Raw genomic sequence first — 18,340 nt, 5'->3', positions numbered from 1 at the left:
TGTTCAACTCACAAACACCATTTCAAATGTTTTATTGTTTCGAACACAGAATTTGTACAGCATGGGGTGAGCATCCTACCAACTAGGCCAGTACTTTATAGGTGAAAATTATTCAAACTCATGTTCCAAACACTATTAATTCTGCCCTAAAAGACGCACCAATGACATCAAAAACTAATTGAAAACAAAGGCTAACAACAATAAACAACAGGATATTTAATAAAAACCGTATTTTTATTTGATGAAAATATTAAGATAACTGGGGCAAGCAGAGGGAGGGAGATACCTGATCAAAACATATACACTCCAGAGCCCATTTTTCCTTCCAAATAATTCTGATCCTCAACCAAACAGAGTCTCATTGAGTTTGCCAGTAAATAATCCTCACGGTACATTAGTGCTGAGCTACAATCACAGAATCGGACAGAGTCAGAATATACCACTTAGGTCATCAAGCCTGACCTTACGCATTTTACAAGACTTCATTTTAAACCATTCCCAGAAACCTCTTATGTAACCTGTTCCTAAACATCTGCCATGAATTACAGAAATTAGAGACAGCTAGTTTATCCCTTCCACCAGCTCTCTGAGGAGATGATTCTGTTTTCCAATAGCTCCCAGTATAAATGGCATACATACATTTTTCCTACTTTTGCTCATTTGCTTTCTAAATTAAATTCTCCTTTTTCTTCATATCATTTCAGGGGCAATCTCTTAACTGCCCCCAAACAATTTTTTTCTTTGAATCTTCTCTAAATATATGATCACTAACTATTGTCTCTCCTTTTAAATGTGCCCATCATTAGACGAGCTATAAATGACCAGCTTCTTTCAGTCATAAATCAATCTCACTATTCTCTTAATCATTATTTCTTGTACTTCCCAGAACTCTTTCTATGGAACATAAATGTGCAGTTAAGATGCATCATTTATCACTTTTAAATATTCCACCTGTAGTGGAAAAGTGCCCAGGAATGTTAATTTCATTTCCACATGTTCATGAAACTAGCTTAAAGAATTTTTTTTTTTTTTCAGAAATCCATAGCTCAGCCTTCCTTTTTTTTTTTTAAGGGGGAAAAAAAAAGCTAGAAGGTTTTTCTTTGATAGCTGTTTGAGAAAATAAGACCATGTAGTCCAACCAAAACACTGACTGACAATCTAATTGGTAATGTTCTATATGAAAATAAGACTTATAGAAAACAAGTTTTAACATCTTCATTCATTCACTATATACAAAAGATAATAAAGAAATAGTGAGCTAATCAGAATTCCACCTTTCTTCATCTGCTTCTTTATTAATTAAACAGCAAAAAAATATGAAGAATTTAATGTAAGACTAAGAAGATATTGCCTATCAGAGAAAAAAATTAATAAATGACATTGAGAAAAGTTATTAGTTAAGAACAGATGATTTTTATCCTCTCCTCACCCCACAAACATAAATAAATTTCCGCTAAAGTATCTGATGTTTGCTCTTAATCCAGCCACTGGTTTTTAATCAAATTTCATCAAATTTCTGGGTGGGGGAAGATTCCAAACTTCCGAAATATGAAAAAAGCTACACAGAAAAAGGAAAGATTGCGTTAGAACAGGAGGGAATTTCAATAACAATAGAAAGCACATAAGCCTAAAATTGCAATTAAGTTAAGCACTCAGACAAGCCTGAAAATCCCCAAGAAAAACAAATAAGCAAAGGATGAAACATGTCTCAAAAAAATCGTGAAAATCTTCATAGAAAAATTTTAATATCTCTAGTAAATAAAGAAATGCAAATTCAAACACCTACCAATTTAGCCTAAACATTTAAGAAATTGTGATAGCAAACAGCCAACCTTTACTGGGTTCTAACTTTGTGCTGGGTATTATTCTAAACACAACGCTAAATTCTAAATGCTGTAATTCGTTATAGTTTCACAACCCTCTGAGGTAGGTATAATTATTATTTCCACTTCGCAGATGTGGAAACTAAGGCAAGATAAAAACATCTTGTGCTGGCAAGTGACAAGGAAACAGGCACTGAGGATACAAAATAATTTGCTACTACACCTCATTAGCCTTAAAAACGTTAATGCCTACTACACAAAAATTCTGAGGTTCTAATCTTAAAAAAATTCATAATATCTAGCCAAGGGAGTAATCATAAATTTTAACAAATTTTAAAAGATAGTCAATATCGCATTGTATAACGCAAGAGTTTAAATCAGGAACAAACTGCATGTCCAAAGCATGAGAACTGCTAATAAGGTGTGCTCACATAAGGTAATGTTCTACAAGCACTAAAAATTACTTTCATGAGCAAGTATAACTTGGAAAAGTATTTGTTAGGATTTTAAATGAAGATGCCGTGGGCTCAGATAACCGTACCTACAATATAACCACGAGTATACAGTCAGTGGATTTTAAAAGCCTATGGGAAAAGACATCCAAATGCTAATTACGGCTCTCTTATAGTTAGAGGGATAACAGGTGACCTTTTACCTTCTTAGCTACCTCTTTTTTCACGCAATTTAACAGTGTGTGTCCATTAAACTTATAAACTTGCAGTTAAAAATTATAGCAAATAATGTGCTATAAGTAAGAGAAGGTAAAAGAGGGGATGGTTAAAACTAAAAAAACTCCAAAGCTGAATAATCAAAGATAAAAACTAAAAGGGAAATTAGAAGAGAATTGAGCAATGCATAGTTCTCTGAAGGAAAATTGGAAATACAGGAATTCAAGAGAATGGCTGTATTTTGTTCTATAGTGAATGATATTCAATAAATTAGCACTTTACAATTAAGTATGCATCAAAATTATATATTTATGTAAATCAATAGTGAAAACATAGTAAAAAATTAGAGAAATACAATTATTTTTAAATACACAATTACATCTACTGGGAGGCAGTATGCATGGTGCATACGTTCAAGTCAGCCTTCAAGTCAGACTACTTAGGACCAAATTCCAGCTCGGCCACTTGCTAACTGTGTGACTTGGGGATGTTATTTAACCTCTCTGAATCTCATTTCTCTGTATAATGTGACTAACAGTAATAACCACACCTCACCGAATTACTGTGTGAGTTAAATGAAACGTACACAAAGAAACTAGCACAGTGACTAACATATCACGCATACAAAAGATAATAGTTGAAACTATTTTTACCATTATTATTATCTCATTATACACCATAAATTCTGTCTTTTAAAATGGAGTTATGTTTATTTTTTGGAATTGCCAATGTGTAGGCATTCACCAGGAAATATGAAGATGTTTATTAATATCTCTGCTTTCATTTAATCTGAATAGTTCTACCTGCATAATCATCAGTACCATTCAATTACCTTAAAATTAATTAAGTTCTTAGCCCTTTTAACAATACAAGTCAATAAAAGTATTCAATCCAACAACTCAATGACCACCTTTCCCTGTTCCTGAATATTTCCTCACACTGCTTTCCCAATGAATTTACTTTATAACTTTTCATTTCATGTCTTTAAAACAATAAAATGCTTTCTTTAATTTCACTCACTGAAATTAAAGTCTTAGAGACTGAGACAGTCAACTCTGCAGAGACTGAAAATCATCAAAGTTTTTTTTAAGGAACTCAGAAGTGCTGCTCTTTTCCCCTTCTGCACCCCACTCAGCTGTGTCCACTTATTGCCCAAAACCAACACCCAAACCTTGGGTTACACACACTCAAGATCTAAAGTCTTTGGTCACAAATGGTCCTCTTTCTCAGAGTGCACTGAATTCTGACTCCAAGTGACTACTGGTCCTGCCTGCCCTTCTATTTTCCGATGCCTCACTTAGAAAGGTGACTTTAAGGCACTATCTATCTGACCTGGTAACTTTAAATCTGCCCACTTGGCCTCAACCTATTCATCCCAATCATCCCTGTATCCTTAACAAGAAATAAACATCAAATTTACATACCTCTGACATAACTAGGAAACATCTTTTTTCCCTTCTCATGGAAATAAATGGGTTAAAATAGATTCTGGTTTCATTTTTCCAACTGGAATACCAAAATAATATGTATATTGCCTAGCAGTAAACTACTAGAACACATATACTAAAAATACTTCTTTGTTTTAGTAAGAATGCTGGCTGGCTTTTTAGGTCTATATCAAAGAACACTGGAGAAACCTAACCTTCAGTGTCCACAAGTAGGCAAGAAAGTTGTGCCTCGCCAAGAATTTATGCCTAAGAAAAGCAGTAAGTAGGGTCAAACTCCCCCCTTGATCGCGTGGGGTCATGCTACCAAAGGCTTTGCAAAGGTAACAGTCATACCCTTCTGTAATCTGCCCACAAATTTCCATTAATGACACAGTTGGGGCCTTTCAGACAGTTGAAAACGCCAATGTTCAAGCAGTGAGCAGGCAAAGCACAACACTTAAGACTACAATTTCTAGGGAATTTGTTGCTGTCTTTTGATATCCTGAAACTTCTGTCTCGTGCAATAAAAAGATGCAGTTAGGGAGACAAAGGGAACTCATCCCTAATTTGGGCAGATTCTAAAAGCACCTGGCCATAGTTGGGAAACAAGGAAATTAAAAGCAGTTCCTGCTATAGGAACAAAGTATCTATAATAAAGTCATCTCAACTGGAAATGAATGAGTATGTTCCCCAGATTTAGGCCTTTATCACCCAAATGAGAATGCAGATAACTGAAAATACAAATAAAAAAACAATAATAATGATTTAATGAGCTCCTATTATAGGCCAAGCATTACCTCCCAACTTTATCACTTTACAGCAGCCGTTAAGTTGCTAGAAAGTGTTGCTAGAGCTCCAAAATGTGAAGTAATCTGCTAAAGTCACCCCAAAATGAAGATACAGATCCAGGTTCGTTTGGTTCTAAAGGCCCTGTTCTCACTGACATGACCGACCAGCGGTTCACGGTTTTAGGTTCCACGTGCCGACAGCAGAAAGTTTTCTCCACCTCCTTTTGGAAAGTCTTCACCAATGTCTAATTGGTGTTCAATTAGACCACCAATTGGAGGTGGTCTAATTCACCAAAACTAATTCTGACTTTAAAAAAAATTATCATACACTAACTGGCATTTTTTGTTATTTTTGAAATACATTCTTCCCTTTCTAATCTCATATCATTCCATTTCATTCCACTTCATTCTGTTGTCCAATCTTTCCTTGGAAAAACATCGCGAATACTTTTCAGGACCATTTCATATTTTATTATCTTGTTTCTTCCAAATACCCTTCCTAAGTAGAGTAAAATAAAGAGCCAAAATGGGGGCACCTGGGTGGCTCAGTGGGGTAAATGTCCGACTTTGGCTCAGTTCATGATCTCATATTCGTGAGTTTGAACCTGCATAAGGCTCTGTACAGACAGCATGGAGCCTGCTTGGGATTCTCCCTACCCCCTTCTCTCTCTCTCCATGTATCTCTACCCCACCCCCTCCCCCATTTGTGCTTTCTTTCTCAAAATAAACAAACTTAAAAAAAAAGTGTCAAAATGGTCTTACAGACAACTAACCAGCTTGCAGCACATCCAAGACCGTTACTCTGGGGGTGTCTGGCTGGCTCTGTCGGTTAACCATCCATCTCTTGATTTTGGCTCAGGTCACGACCTCATGGTTTGTGGGATCCAGCCCCCTGCCTCAGGCTCCGTGTTGACAGCACAGAGCCTGCTTGGGATTCTATCTCTTCCTCTCTCCCTGCCCCTCATCCGCCCCTGCCCCACTCTGGAGCGCACTTGTGCACACACGCGCTCTCTCTCTCTCTCAAAATAAAATAAACATCAAAAAAATATATTACTCGGATCTCTTGGTCATTATTTTCAAAGTAATGCACAAATATAGCAAGTTCCTACCAGCACTTGCCATAGATAGAGCCATCAGGTACTAGTAAAAACAACTTAACGGCTGCAGACTCCTCCACAGAACATACACACAACATACGAAGTACATCTGTAAACAGAGGTCATTCAGGCACCACGTATGGTTTTACACACACCCATAAATCTAACACATTCCAATACCATACAGATCACCCTTCCTGAAAGTCTTTCAAAACCACCCACAGCTGGCCTACTAAGTGCCCATTCTAGGGCCTCTCTGGGAGACTTGTACTCAGGGAAGTCCTACAAGCGTACTTCACAACGTTAATTCTGTTGCCTTATAACTGCCTGTCTTCTAGTCTGGCTCCCTCATAGGATGAAGCTCTATAAAATAGGGACTATATCTTATCGACTACTATATACCTGGCTCTTGAAGGCACCTGGAATATGGTTGGCACTCAGATATTTGCTGAACGAATGACTATTCAAAAATACATTGCACCTAACTGAACAGTCACCTTAAAAAGTCATTATTATTTTCTAACAATTTCCACCATTTTAAGATAAACTTTAACTCATTTTAAAATTGCTTTATGATTAGGTTACTCAAGAAAAATTAGTCTTTAGGTCACACTATCTCTTCAGCTCAAAATAAACAGTGAAATTAATCACCCACTTCATTCACAAAGTTTAGCACCAAATCACTTCTGTTATTAAAACTAAACTTCATGCCCAATGTAATCTTATTTACTTCCAAAGATATGACTTAAGATCTTAAAAAAGCCTTTCTGAGATAAAAGAATATCTAAATTTTTTAAATGTCTGGCACAATATAAGTGTAGCCTGAACAGAGGGATGCAATCTTCTCATTAATATCGAAGGGACCACTCACTGACAGTCTTTTGGTAAATTAATGGATTGTCTCAGCTTCCTACACAAGCGATAGGGTGCGTTATGATATTTGAACACATAAATATTCAGAGCAGGAAAAATTAATTGTCTTGAATAAAATAATATGATAGTAGTAAAAAATTGGAAAACGCTATTATAAAGAATAGAATATACGCCAATCAGAACGGATAGCCAATACGGTATTGATATATTAATGCGTTTGCCCTTTCAGAATGAGAATGGGTGCTATGCACTTATACATACTCTGCATACAACTACTTAAAAGCCTGAATATTAGCAAGTCTTCAAAGACTATAAGGATGATGGAGAATTATGAGGGTAAATAGGTGGTATAAACCTATCTCTAAGCTTTTAAGGGATAATTTGGCAATACCTAGTCAAAAGGCTTTAAGAAATCAATATGCCCTTTCATACAGAAATTCTGTATCTACAAATTTATCTTAAGCAATCGTTTCAGATGTGCAAAAATATTTAGATACACTAATTTGTATTCTCACTGTTGACAAGAAAAAAATCTTAAAGCAACATTCTAAAATTTCTGATAAAATAAATTACCAAGTATTAAAAATGATGTTGGAATGTATTTAGTGAGACAGAAAGATGACCAGAATATCTTTAGAAAATATTTGTGTTCTCTGTAACTAACAATGTATTATTTAATTAAAAAAAAAAATAATTAATTTCAAAAAGACAGTGCTGAACGCATAAAAACATATGAAAATGGTCTCAAAATCCAAGAAAATTAAATGTTAAAGGAAAAAAGGACTGTTACAGAACATTATGTACATTGTGATATATTTTAGGAAAACGTTAGTTCTGCCTCCTGCTTTTGTTTCATTTGTATTACCAACGTTTACTCTGCTTGGCTTCAGAGACTATGTCATAATAATAAATATTGCTTTATAAATGTAACATGCAAATTAAATTAATAACAAAAGCCGAAATTCAAAAAGGTGAGATAAGAGCTAATGCAAACAAAAGCTTCCAGTACTTTAAAAAAAAAACACACACACACAATATACTAAAAAGAAACTTGATTTGTTAATTGTTCTTAATGGCTGTGAACATTAGCCTACTAGCATACATACAGTCACATACACCATTCATATTACTGTATTTGTCTCTGAGAGCTGGGGATTTAATATTGTCAAGCGAAGGCACAATTAGGTTAGATGCCTGACTTTCCTGTTTTCGCAAACCAATGCTGCCCCCTTCTGGATACTTCTGGAGATTACAGGATAAGACAAGTTTATCAAGATACAATAAATGAAAAGTAATCATATTTTCATCTCTTAAAGAAGTCAGCCTATAGCTCACGTAAAGAAACATATGTATTGTGGGTACTAAATTTATTTTGAAACATTTTCCAAAAATTCTGTTTTGAATACAAAGTTCTACTAGCAGCACACAACTGGTAATCCAGTCATTCATGCCAAAGGAAGAGGGAAATAGTAAACTTATATTAACTAAAAATAAACAAGGCAGAATACTTAATAAAGTCACTTCTTTGGTTCCCTTCCATATGTGTTCCTCTCACTCCCAAAGCAAAGCAGAATCTGAATTTGGTAATCTTTCCAGTTCAATTTTAATAATTTTATTACCTATGCATGTATGCATACATACACGGTATGCACTTGTGTGTTTCTTAAATGTAAATAAGTGGGATCAACAGTACGACACACACACATGTTCCTTGTCACAGGCTGTACTAAGCACAGCCACCTGCTGCAAATGCAGACAAAGGAAACATGGGTAGCTAGCTCCATGCAAAGACATGACTACCAATCTACAGGTAAGAAATATCCTACTGGGTCACCAGTGTTATTTTTTCACTTCTGCATTTTCATTCCTGTCATTAGTATCTGTCTGGTTTATGAGGGGAAATGTTTTCTAAAGCACTCCTGACATTTTAAAATTATTTTCTTAGTCTTTTGTTCAAAGTCTGGCTTTTTTCTCTGAAATTAAAATACGTGGACATAAAAGAAAATGTTCCTGGGTCTTGGAGAGTGGGATCCTTTACACTGGAAGCTAAGGTAAAAAAAAAAAAAAAAGAATGATGAGTAAGAGGGAAGGTGGCAGGGAAGTAAGGGAAGAAGTCAGATCATTATCAACTATTAACTACTAATCCTAATGCGAGAGACTTAGAGAAGGTATCCTGCTGTGGGATTTCAGAAGCCTGAAGAACATCTGTCCACCCTTTCAAGAGCTCTCTTCCTCCAACTCCCCAACTCCCCCAGGGATTTGGTGCACTCTTTGGCCTCCCCTAGCCTACAGTTCAGATTTTGGAAATTCACCCACCTCTGACAGCTACCCAAATATGGGGAGCCTCCTATCTCTAACTGCTCTGTTGCTTAAATTTCTCAGTTATTAAAATAAGACTAAGCTAAAATGCTAGAGTTCTAAAATATTAAAACATTCTAGTACTGAAAATCTCTGAAGGACTGTAAGATATTGCACTCAGAATTAAGGGAACCACACAGCTGGAGAACAGGAGGGAAAGGAGACTTGTTTTTCATTAATAAGCTGTAATACCTTTTGCATTTTATATATCCACTTGTAAAATATTTTAAGACACTACAGTAATATTCTCAATGCAGATGAAAAGTTAAAATTAAAAAATTCAAAAGTGTAGCAAGCCTGTTTTTACAAGCTTTTTTTAAAGTGTTCTATATGAGTATTAAAGTGGCAATCTAATCTAATAATAATATAAAGGTTCCAAAAAATAATAATGATAATATAAAGGTTCCACTTTAAATTTGAAGCCTATTAAAACTGCCTCAGAGCTCTAACACTTGAAAAGCAACATACAAGATAAAAACCACTCTTTTAAAAACAATAAACACAGCTTGGAATGACAAACAAAAATGGTACAGAATGTTATGCTATGCTGTACGATTCAAATACTATTTTAGTAGTTTTCCTTCAGTTTTCTTCCAGGTGTATCTTTCATATAAATATACAATACATGTATCTTTCATATACACAGCACATGTATGTGTACCTTTTGCACATAGGTAGGGCACATGTATATGTATCTTTCACATGTAGGTTTCATGCACATGTGTGTACATGTATCACTCATCTGTATAGAGGGTACACTTTGTTTCATCAAGAAATCAAACCACCAAACAGAAAAACACCAACCTCAACTGAAGTTTTTCCCTTTACATTCCATAATCTTAAGAAGAAACAGAAATGGCAAATAACCTAGTATTAGAAATTTCAAAACTACAAGTTTCAACATCTACCGCAAAGTTGATACGCAAAGCTCACACCATTTTTTGAGTGGTCTACCAAAGCTCGTTGTTTCTTTTGGAGTCCCTAGAATATGCCCCTCCCTTTCCTTTACAGCATTTTGTAGTATCTCTCCTTTACCTTCCTTGTAGAAGCCTTACTTAACACGTGCCTGATCCCCCTCCTAAAATGCAAGGTTGTACTTCTGGGAACACATAAACACATTACTTGGCAGGAGGCACCTGGGTGACTCAGTCGGTTAAGCATCCAACTTCAGCTCAGGTCATGATTTTGCGGATCTTGAGTTCGAGCCCCGCATCAGGCTCTGTGCTGACAGCTCACAGCCTACAGCCTGTACATTACTTGGGTACTAAATTTTAAATTACAGATAGTAATACCACCCCCAACAACTTTCTGAATTGTTCTCAATAACCCTTTAGCACTGCACAATCCTGAATTACTTTGATATTTCATATTCAGAACCCAGTGCGGGGCTTGAATTCACGAACCATGAGATCATGACCTGTGCAAGTCCAGGCATCCCTGAACATGTCAAATTTTTAAATAATTAAAACTCCCATTAATAAAAGAATACATGAATTGTTTATCAAAAATAAAGTATATAGAACCACTGAGCCTGGCACTAAATTAATGTTAATTTATACTAAGAACATGGAAAGGTTTTTTGGTACAAAGATGCTAAAATAGCATAAAAATGATGGAGTGGGACAAGAAAGGATGACAAATACCTAGACAGCAGGAATGTAAGTACGTGTCATTTGTCCCCTGAGAAATGTATGTGGAGTTGTGAAGGGTACAGTCTGTCCTCAGAGCTCGTCTCTAGCTGCAGTATCTTTTCTACCTAGCAGGTAGGATTTCATTCTTTCTTTGCTGTCTACGGAAGCTAAGAGACAATGATTTGCTTAGTACTCAAAACCTTCTATATCTTGGTAAACATGAAATGAATACAAAATAAAGGAAAAATCATCAACCTTATACATTCTTGATTATAATTTAAGTAAATTTTAAAACACAATTCATATTCCTCTGTTTTAGAACATCTTTTCCTGTAAAAAAAAAAAAAATGCAGGAAGTCAAAACTCAACTTTCTGAATCTACCTAAGATAAAAACCAAAAGTCTATTCTAATCCAAAAAGCAGATGACAAACTTTTCAATATTTATCTTTAATCATTACACTTAATAAATATTTAAAATCTCCCAACTACCAAATATTTTCTGCTAAAAGAAAGTGACACCAGATAAATTTATGAGAGGGACAACCCAAGCATTGGAACCGTCATCTGATGTCATTAGCTCTAAACTTAGCAAGACAGTCATTTGACAAACATTTAGCAAATATCAAATTCTTAGCTTATTTATTAATCATTTAGGCCCTTTGATCTTCAAACGCATTAGGTAATGCCCCTAACCACCAGCTAAATGGACAGCTTATTAACCAGGCAGTCACAACTTGTCAAATTATCACAAAGCTAAAAGCAAGTTTGTCTTAATGGTACTTCTGAAAGTCAATTAAAAACAAGAGAATCTCTATCGTTAAGCCTATAAGTAAATTGTAAATCATACGTTATTTTCCAAGTGCCAGACTTCCTGGTCCATGTCTCCGCCTCCTATATCACCCAGTCCACTAGCACCGTGGGCCAGCCCCACCGAATAAGAAGTCCGTTCCCTATGTAGTTGCATGTGTCTACAGGTAGCTCTTTACTCACTAAAAACATTTCCAAATGCAACTGGTCAAAACAAATTTATTGTATTAAATATCCACTTGAAGTTTTTAAAAAAAGAAACCAGAGTATGCTCTCATACAAGCTAAAACACATACAAATTTATGTAGATTCAAACAGAAAACATGATCTCATGTAAACCACTCCCAACTTAACTTTCAATATTTATCATTTAAAATACATATTTCTCGGGGCGCCTGGGTGGCTCAGGCGGCTAAGTGTCGGATTACTCATTTCTGCTCAGGTCATGATCTCGCAGTTTGTGAATTTGAGCCCCATGTTGAGCTCTGTGTTGACAGCACAGAGCCTGCTTGGGATTCTGTCTCCCTCTCTCTCTGCCCCTCCTCCCTCGCTCTCTCTCAAAAAAATAAATAAAAATGTACAAAAATAAATAAATCAGATACCTATTTCTCTAATATTTTTAATGTTTTCTTACAAAAACAAGAAACTGCCAAATCGGGAATGGTTGTTCTAAACTGGTATAATCTAAATAATCAATTTCAGGATCAAAAATTAGATATTTCACCAAATTTGCAGTCAGGGATGAAAAAATTCTCATGTTTCACCATAGGGAATACCTACTGTAAAATAAGGCTCAGGATGGGATTGTAACAGCACTAAAAATCACAAGTGCAATTACAATGGTATCTGTTTCACTGAAATAGACATAAGACTGGTTGCTTAAATAAACACACAGCAATTGTTCACAGTGATGGAGATAAGAAACTAACATTAATCCCACTGGAGAGAAAGGAAAAGGCAGGATTAAAAAAGAAAGAAGAGAAGGATTAAGAACCTGAATTTTCAAGTCTGGCAGAAAAAAAAAAAAGGATAATGGGCACTAAGTCTGCCAACACCACTGCCAACATCAAATCAGACAAATTCTAGCTCTGGCAGAACACAGCAGATAAAATACACTGTTCAGAAGAGGAAGTAAGTAAGCAGAAAGGCCAAGGAAAATTTCGTAAGTTTTGAAATGAGACACCTCGTGAACACTGCATCAGATACACAAGCAAAATGTTCTCCCGTTCAGAAAGATCGTAACTGGTGAAGCTGAGTGGGTTTCAGTGAACATGGAATTTGTGTGAGACAACAGTGCGCCTCTGCGCATCCGCACACAGGTGAATGTTGGGGGATGGTGACCGCACACACAACGGTGGCTAATCACAAGAAAAAGTTCATGATTAACACACAGTGAAAGAAATTATGGGTAAAAAAATGTGGGTCTGTTACTTAGCAGCCCAAAATTTCCCTCCTAAAACCTCACATTCCTAAAATGATTAGGGTTTTTGACATCGTTACATACCCATCACTAAGAAAGCAACCTGCTTCCACAAAAGTATGTACGAAATTCTCCAAAATCATTATCAGTGACCGTTATACTTTCCCTTGTCACAGTGTTTACTTAAACAAACACTATTAGTAAGCATTGGTAAGTATTTTGCCTCTACCAAAGTACACATTCATCATCTTTCTTGCTTAGATAGGGCTGAAAATAGTAAGATTGCAGAATATCTTTGTGAATATTGAAACTACTTTAAAACGGAAAACTGGAACTTTGATAAATACATTCTAAACTGCTCCTATGTTTCAGAGACAAGCCACACCATTTAGAATTTAGAAGCTAGTAACAGGAAAAAACACTATGTGGATCTTCTATTTCTGTGCCCAACAGTAAATAATTACAATTCTGCTGAAATAGCATATGTTACCATTATCTAGTTTTAAAAACTGAAAAGGTTTTGTTAATTCTCTTGTCACATTTTCTTTCAGTTACTCTAGATTCCATTTTATATTATGCCTGAGAGCAACAGAATTCAGCACTACCACAAATAAAATAATCTTTTATGATCAACTTACACTACAGTTTTCAGGTGGAACTAGAAGTTGAGTAATCTCGCCACCATGCACACAGAAGATGTGCTTCATTTCTCCAGAAAATATGTCCCAAATTATGACTGAAAAATCCACACCTCCAGATATCAGGTATCTTTGATCATAACGAGCTGAGACCTGATGAGGATATAGCAAACATGTGACTTTGTTCCGATGACCACGGAGTGTTCTGTGAGGTGGCCAACCTGTGAATGAGGTTTTGGATTTAAAATGGGAAAATCAAAGTCTTACAAAGTTTCAACAAATAAAAGCAAATATGACTCGTCAGAATACCTATACATTTGATCATAGAAAAAAACTTCTAATTTTATCGTCGAAAACTGCTCTGTCCGATACAGTAGCTCCGAGCCACAGGAGACTACAGAGCGCTTGAAACATAGCTAGTCTGGATTCACATGTGCTGTAAGTGTAAAATGCACATGAGATTTCAGAGATTCAGCACAAAAGTAATTTAAAATATCTCATTAGTAATTCTTTATATTAATTACAATTGATTTTATATTGTAAAATTGAAACTTCAATTTTACAAGTTGAGGTGAAAATAGTTCTGCCATATTGGATTAAATAAAACAGACTATTAAAATGAATTTCATCTGCTTCTCTTTTACTCTATTAATGCGGATATAGAAAATCACATATTGTTATACATACATATTTCTACTGGACAGCACTGTTCTAAAAGATTACCAGCATTACTGATGATACGGTGTTTAGTCAACCATAGAGATAACTGATAATAAACGAAACTACTAACACATACCAAAGAGAGAAAATCAGATGCCTCTTTATGCACAGTTATCACGTGGTATGTACCCCAAAAACAGGTACCAAGCACTTGTTACATGCACAGTAAATTCTGCCAAGTCCTGGCATGCTAACGACTACGTGGATTCGCTGCACTTGTCACAAAGAGCGCAAACACAGGCAGCACAGGGCCCTGCACACACTTTAGACGGTGGCAGACGTCAGTATACCTCGGCGGAGCATGTGTTCCCCTTGCAGCAGCTGCACGATGGCCGTCTGGGTGGCGGGCACAATAATGATGCTTCCGTCCTCACGGCCACAGACGAGTCGTCCGTGAGCCGGGATGTACACGCTTGCGGTGACTTTAAGAGGTTCACTACTATTGGGAATCACGCTCAGCTGATCTATAATTCCAGCAGGACAAGGATTCAGTTTATCAAATGCTTCTTGCAAGCTAATAGAGGTTGTCATTTTCAGCTCTGCGGAGGTTTTGGTTTGTATTTAAAAAGAAAAAAATTTGTTCATGTTAGAAAAAAATTAAACGTAGTAAAATAAAAGTACTTACACTTGATTCAGTAATACATATCGAAGAATGATAACTGTCACAAACTATAATTCGAAGGATAAAATGACATGTATATTATGAATTTATTATGCTTAGTATTTATGTTGCTAAATTAAAAGAATTACGAAGTTGCTGCACATGATTTATTACTACCTTCCTTACCTTCCTGTTTATCAGGTGTGTCTGATATGTTCCAAATATTCAATCTTCCTGAAGAATCACCTTGAATTAAGAGTTTATGAATGTGTTCCCTGCATCCGTAGAAGAACCGAGTAACAGGAGGACAAATTAGTAACTGTCAAAAAAAAAAAAAAAAGTTCAAATATTTTTGGCTGTTTTGTTGTTGTTTCTTTAAATTAATCTCTACGCCCTAACTGAGGCTTGAACTCACGATCCCCTGAGATCAAGAGTCACATGCTCTACTGACTAAGCCAGCCAGGCACCCCATAGCTGTCTTTTTAATGAAAATATTTCACTTATTAACATTTTTTCAGTTAAGGATGTTAAGTACTTTGCCTCAGTACCAGGGTAAAAAAAAAATAAATCAATAAAAAGTGTTTATAGCAGGAGTCTTCAACAATATTTTAGTGTAATTTTATAGCATTAATTACCTGTCAGGTAATATTCAAATCCAGTAAATACAAATATGAAAAGGACATTTATAGTCTTTCTCTATTATTCTTTTTCTCTGCTTTAGAAAAACTGATTACTCACCACAGCAATGCAATTTTTTTTTTAATGTTTTTAATGTCCATTTATTTTTGAGACAATACAAGACACAGACTGCAAGCAGCGGAGGGGCAGACAGAGGGAGCACAGAATCTGAAGCGGGCTCCAGGCTCTGAGCTGTCAGCCCAGAGCCCAATGCAGCGCTGGAACTCATGAACCGTGAGATCATGACCTGAGCCGAAGTCGGACGCTTAACCAACTGAGCCACTCAGGCACCCCGCAATGCAATTTTTTTAACTGTTATTAAATAATTAATACAAAGATATATCACTCTTTACCAAAAAGAAGTGTCCACCTTAAAGGCCAAAAAAAGGAGAACTCCGTAATCCTAGCTTTTTGCTCATTCCTGATTAGTCACTAAGAATAGCAACAAAATTAAACTACCAAGATTTCACAAGTAGAGGACTCCATTTTTTTAAGCAGTATATTTTCAACTAATAGCATGACATTTTACTTGGTCACATTTATGTAATCAAGTTGAGCCTAGCTCAATATGTTAGCTATAAATTACTAGGAACAAAAACCACTCATTAGGCTCTTGGGTACACTTTTATTTTTAAAACAGATTATTTTTCTGCTTAAGATCTTGTGCCTTCAGTGATATCACTTATATGAAAATACTAAAGAGTGGTGGATTCCTAAAATTAAAATTAAGATGATCAATCCATAAACACTTGAATATTAAAGCATAGAATCGTATCCTGAAAAGCAGTAAAAAAATAAACTTCAGTTCTGACAGTTATAGTTAACAAATAGTTACTGTATTTTGTATTAGTTCTTTCCTAAAAAAGCACGAGCCTATTGAAACTACATATATTAAGCATAATCAATAATGTGATTTAACTTGAAGTCTGGAAATTACTAAATGTTGTCATTTATAAAAAAATATACCAAACATGGAGAAGTTGCTACAGCACCTATATAACCAATATTCCATATACCACAGTGTATCTCCCATCATATAATACACGTATCTTAACTTAAACATATTAGGCTGAGGGGTGCCTGGGTGGCTTGGTCGGTTAAGCGTCCGACTTCGGCTCAGGTCATGATCTCACGGTCCGTGGGTTCGAGCCCCGTGTCGGGCTCTGTGCTGACAGCTCAGAGCCTGGAGCCTGTTTCAGATTCTGTGTCTCCCTCTCTCTCTGCTCCTCCCCTGTTCATGTTCTTTCTCTCTCTGTCTCAAAAATAAATAAACGTTAAAAAAAAAAAAAATTAAAAAAAAAACATATTAGGCTGATATTTTAAAAATATAATGTGGTTGTTCTGTTTTATGTATGTTTTTTATGCAAGTCATTATCCCCTAGTTTACCTGAAAGTGACTGGCTGGAGAGAAGTAAGTACGAGTTTAAGTTAGGAGAATAAAGGACAAGATATGGAGCATCTTAACTGTACAAAGATGTATAAATTCCATAAATTCAAAATATTAAAAAAAAAATTCCCTTCCCCTCACCATACCTTCACATAAAAATGGAACAAAATGTTCAAAATGAAAAGCTGTGGAAACCCAGAATACAAGTAAAGGAAACTTTATTTCTAAAACCAGATCTTCATCCTTAATGCTCAAAACATCTGGAGATAAAAACCTAGTACTAAGTGCCATTGCATTTCAATTCTAAATTGGTAAGTAGGTTTTTAGAAATCATAATAAATTTTGGTTTTTATAGAGAAAAAAAATCTTTCATGAATTCTAAATTTTTTTTTAATATTTATTTATTTTTGAGAGAGAGAGAGAGAGAGAGAGAGAGAACGCAAGTAGGGGACGGGCAGAAAGGAGACACAGAATCGGAAGCAGGTTCCAGGCTCTGAGCTATCAGCACAGAGCCCAAAGCAGGGCTCAAATTCACGAGCCTTCAAACCATGAGATCATGACCTGAGCCGAAGTCAGCCACTTAACTGACTGAGCCACCCAGGCACCCCTCATTCTTTAATTCTAATGCCTAATAATTTAAATCACTGTATGATTTTGGGGAGAGACAGCAATGCCTATTCAAGTAAGGAACTATTACTAATCAGCAGTATTCCACGATGATCTTAGTCCTCCTAAAATTACATCTGTCACTATGTTTACAATTACATGACAGCATAAAATAAGTTGGTACCACCAATATAAATTTTATCAAAAAGTCATTTCCGGTATGTAGTCAGCATAAGATCGTCTGTATTCTTAGAGAAAGGTGAATACTATAAGCATGTTATATGATTAAGATACACAAATTTCAAGATTGTGCTCACCACTGACCATGTTGAAATGTTTTACAACATTTAACACAGTGCCCTCAATCTTTCAAACACTTAGCTACCAAAAGACACCCATAAATGTAGTTGTCAAACATTTTCAATGTTACTATCATGTATAAAGGGTACCTGAAGAACTTTACCTCTTTATCTGTTCGGTCCAAGAGGCTATGCTGTACGGGAGGAATTAAATTTTCAACTGCTTTCCCTACATCACTGCGGAATGAATCACTAGCTGGAAGGCAACTGAAAATGAAAAAGTTACAACATTCAATTAAAATACTGTCATTAAATATTTTATCATACTATATGATTTTTGGACAATGGACAAAATATGGATTTTCAAATTATAGTTAATTTAACGTAGTCATTGTCATTAAAATACACTACTTTAAATAAAGATCCACCTAATTTTTGTACTTAGAAGTTAAACTGGAATTACAAATCTAACTTAAGTTCTGAAGTTTGTTATCTGAATTATTTTTACTCTACACATT

General features: G+C 35.6%; 1 protein-coding gene across 6 annotated transcripts in view; it reads right to left on the bottom strand.

Moving 5' to 3' along the window:
* WDR7 (WD repeat domain 7) overlaps positions 1-18,340 on the bottom strand; it is a 352,494-nt gene that overhangs the window by 291,313 nt on the left and 42,841 nt on the right. For all 6 annotated transcript variants that reach the window (XM_053205738.1, XM_053205737.1, XM_053205734.1 and 3 more), the window contains 4 exons: positions 17,987-18,089; positions 15,039-15,171; positions 14,542-14,790; positions 13,532-13,752 (listed from right to left, as the gene is read on the bottom strand). In XM_053205738.1, the coding sequence (XP_053061713.1) occupies positions 13,532-13,752; positions 14,542-14,790; positions 15,039-15,171; positions 17,987-18,089 (706 nt within the window). The remainder of the gene's footprint in view (positions 1-13,531; positions 13,753-14,541; positions 14,791-15,038; positions 15,172-17,986; positions 18,090-18,340) is intronic.

This window comes from Acinonyx jubatus, chromosome D3 (assembly GCF_027475565.1).
Source record: "Acinonyx jubatus isolate Ajub_Pintada_27869175 chromosome D3, VMU_Ajub_asm_v1.0, whole genome shotgun sequence".
Classification (NCBI taxonomy): Eukaryota; Metazoa; Chordata; class Mammalia; order Carnivora; family Felidae; genus Acinonyx; species Acinonyx jubatus.
Note: the sequence above shows the minus strand (reverse complement) of the source record. Positions and strands in the feature narration are given on the sequence as shown.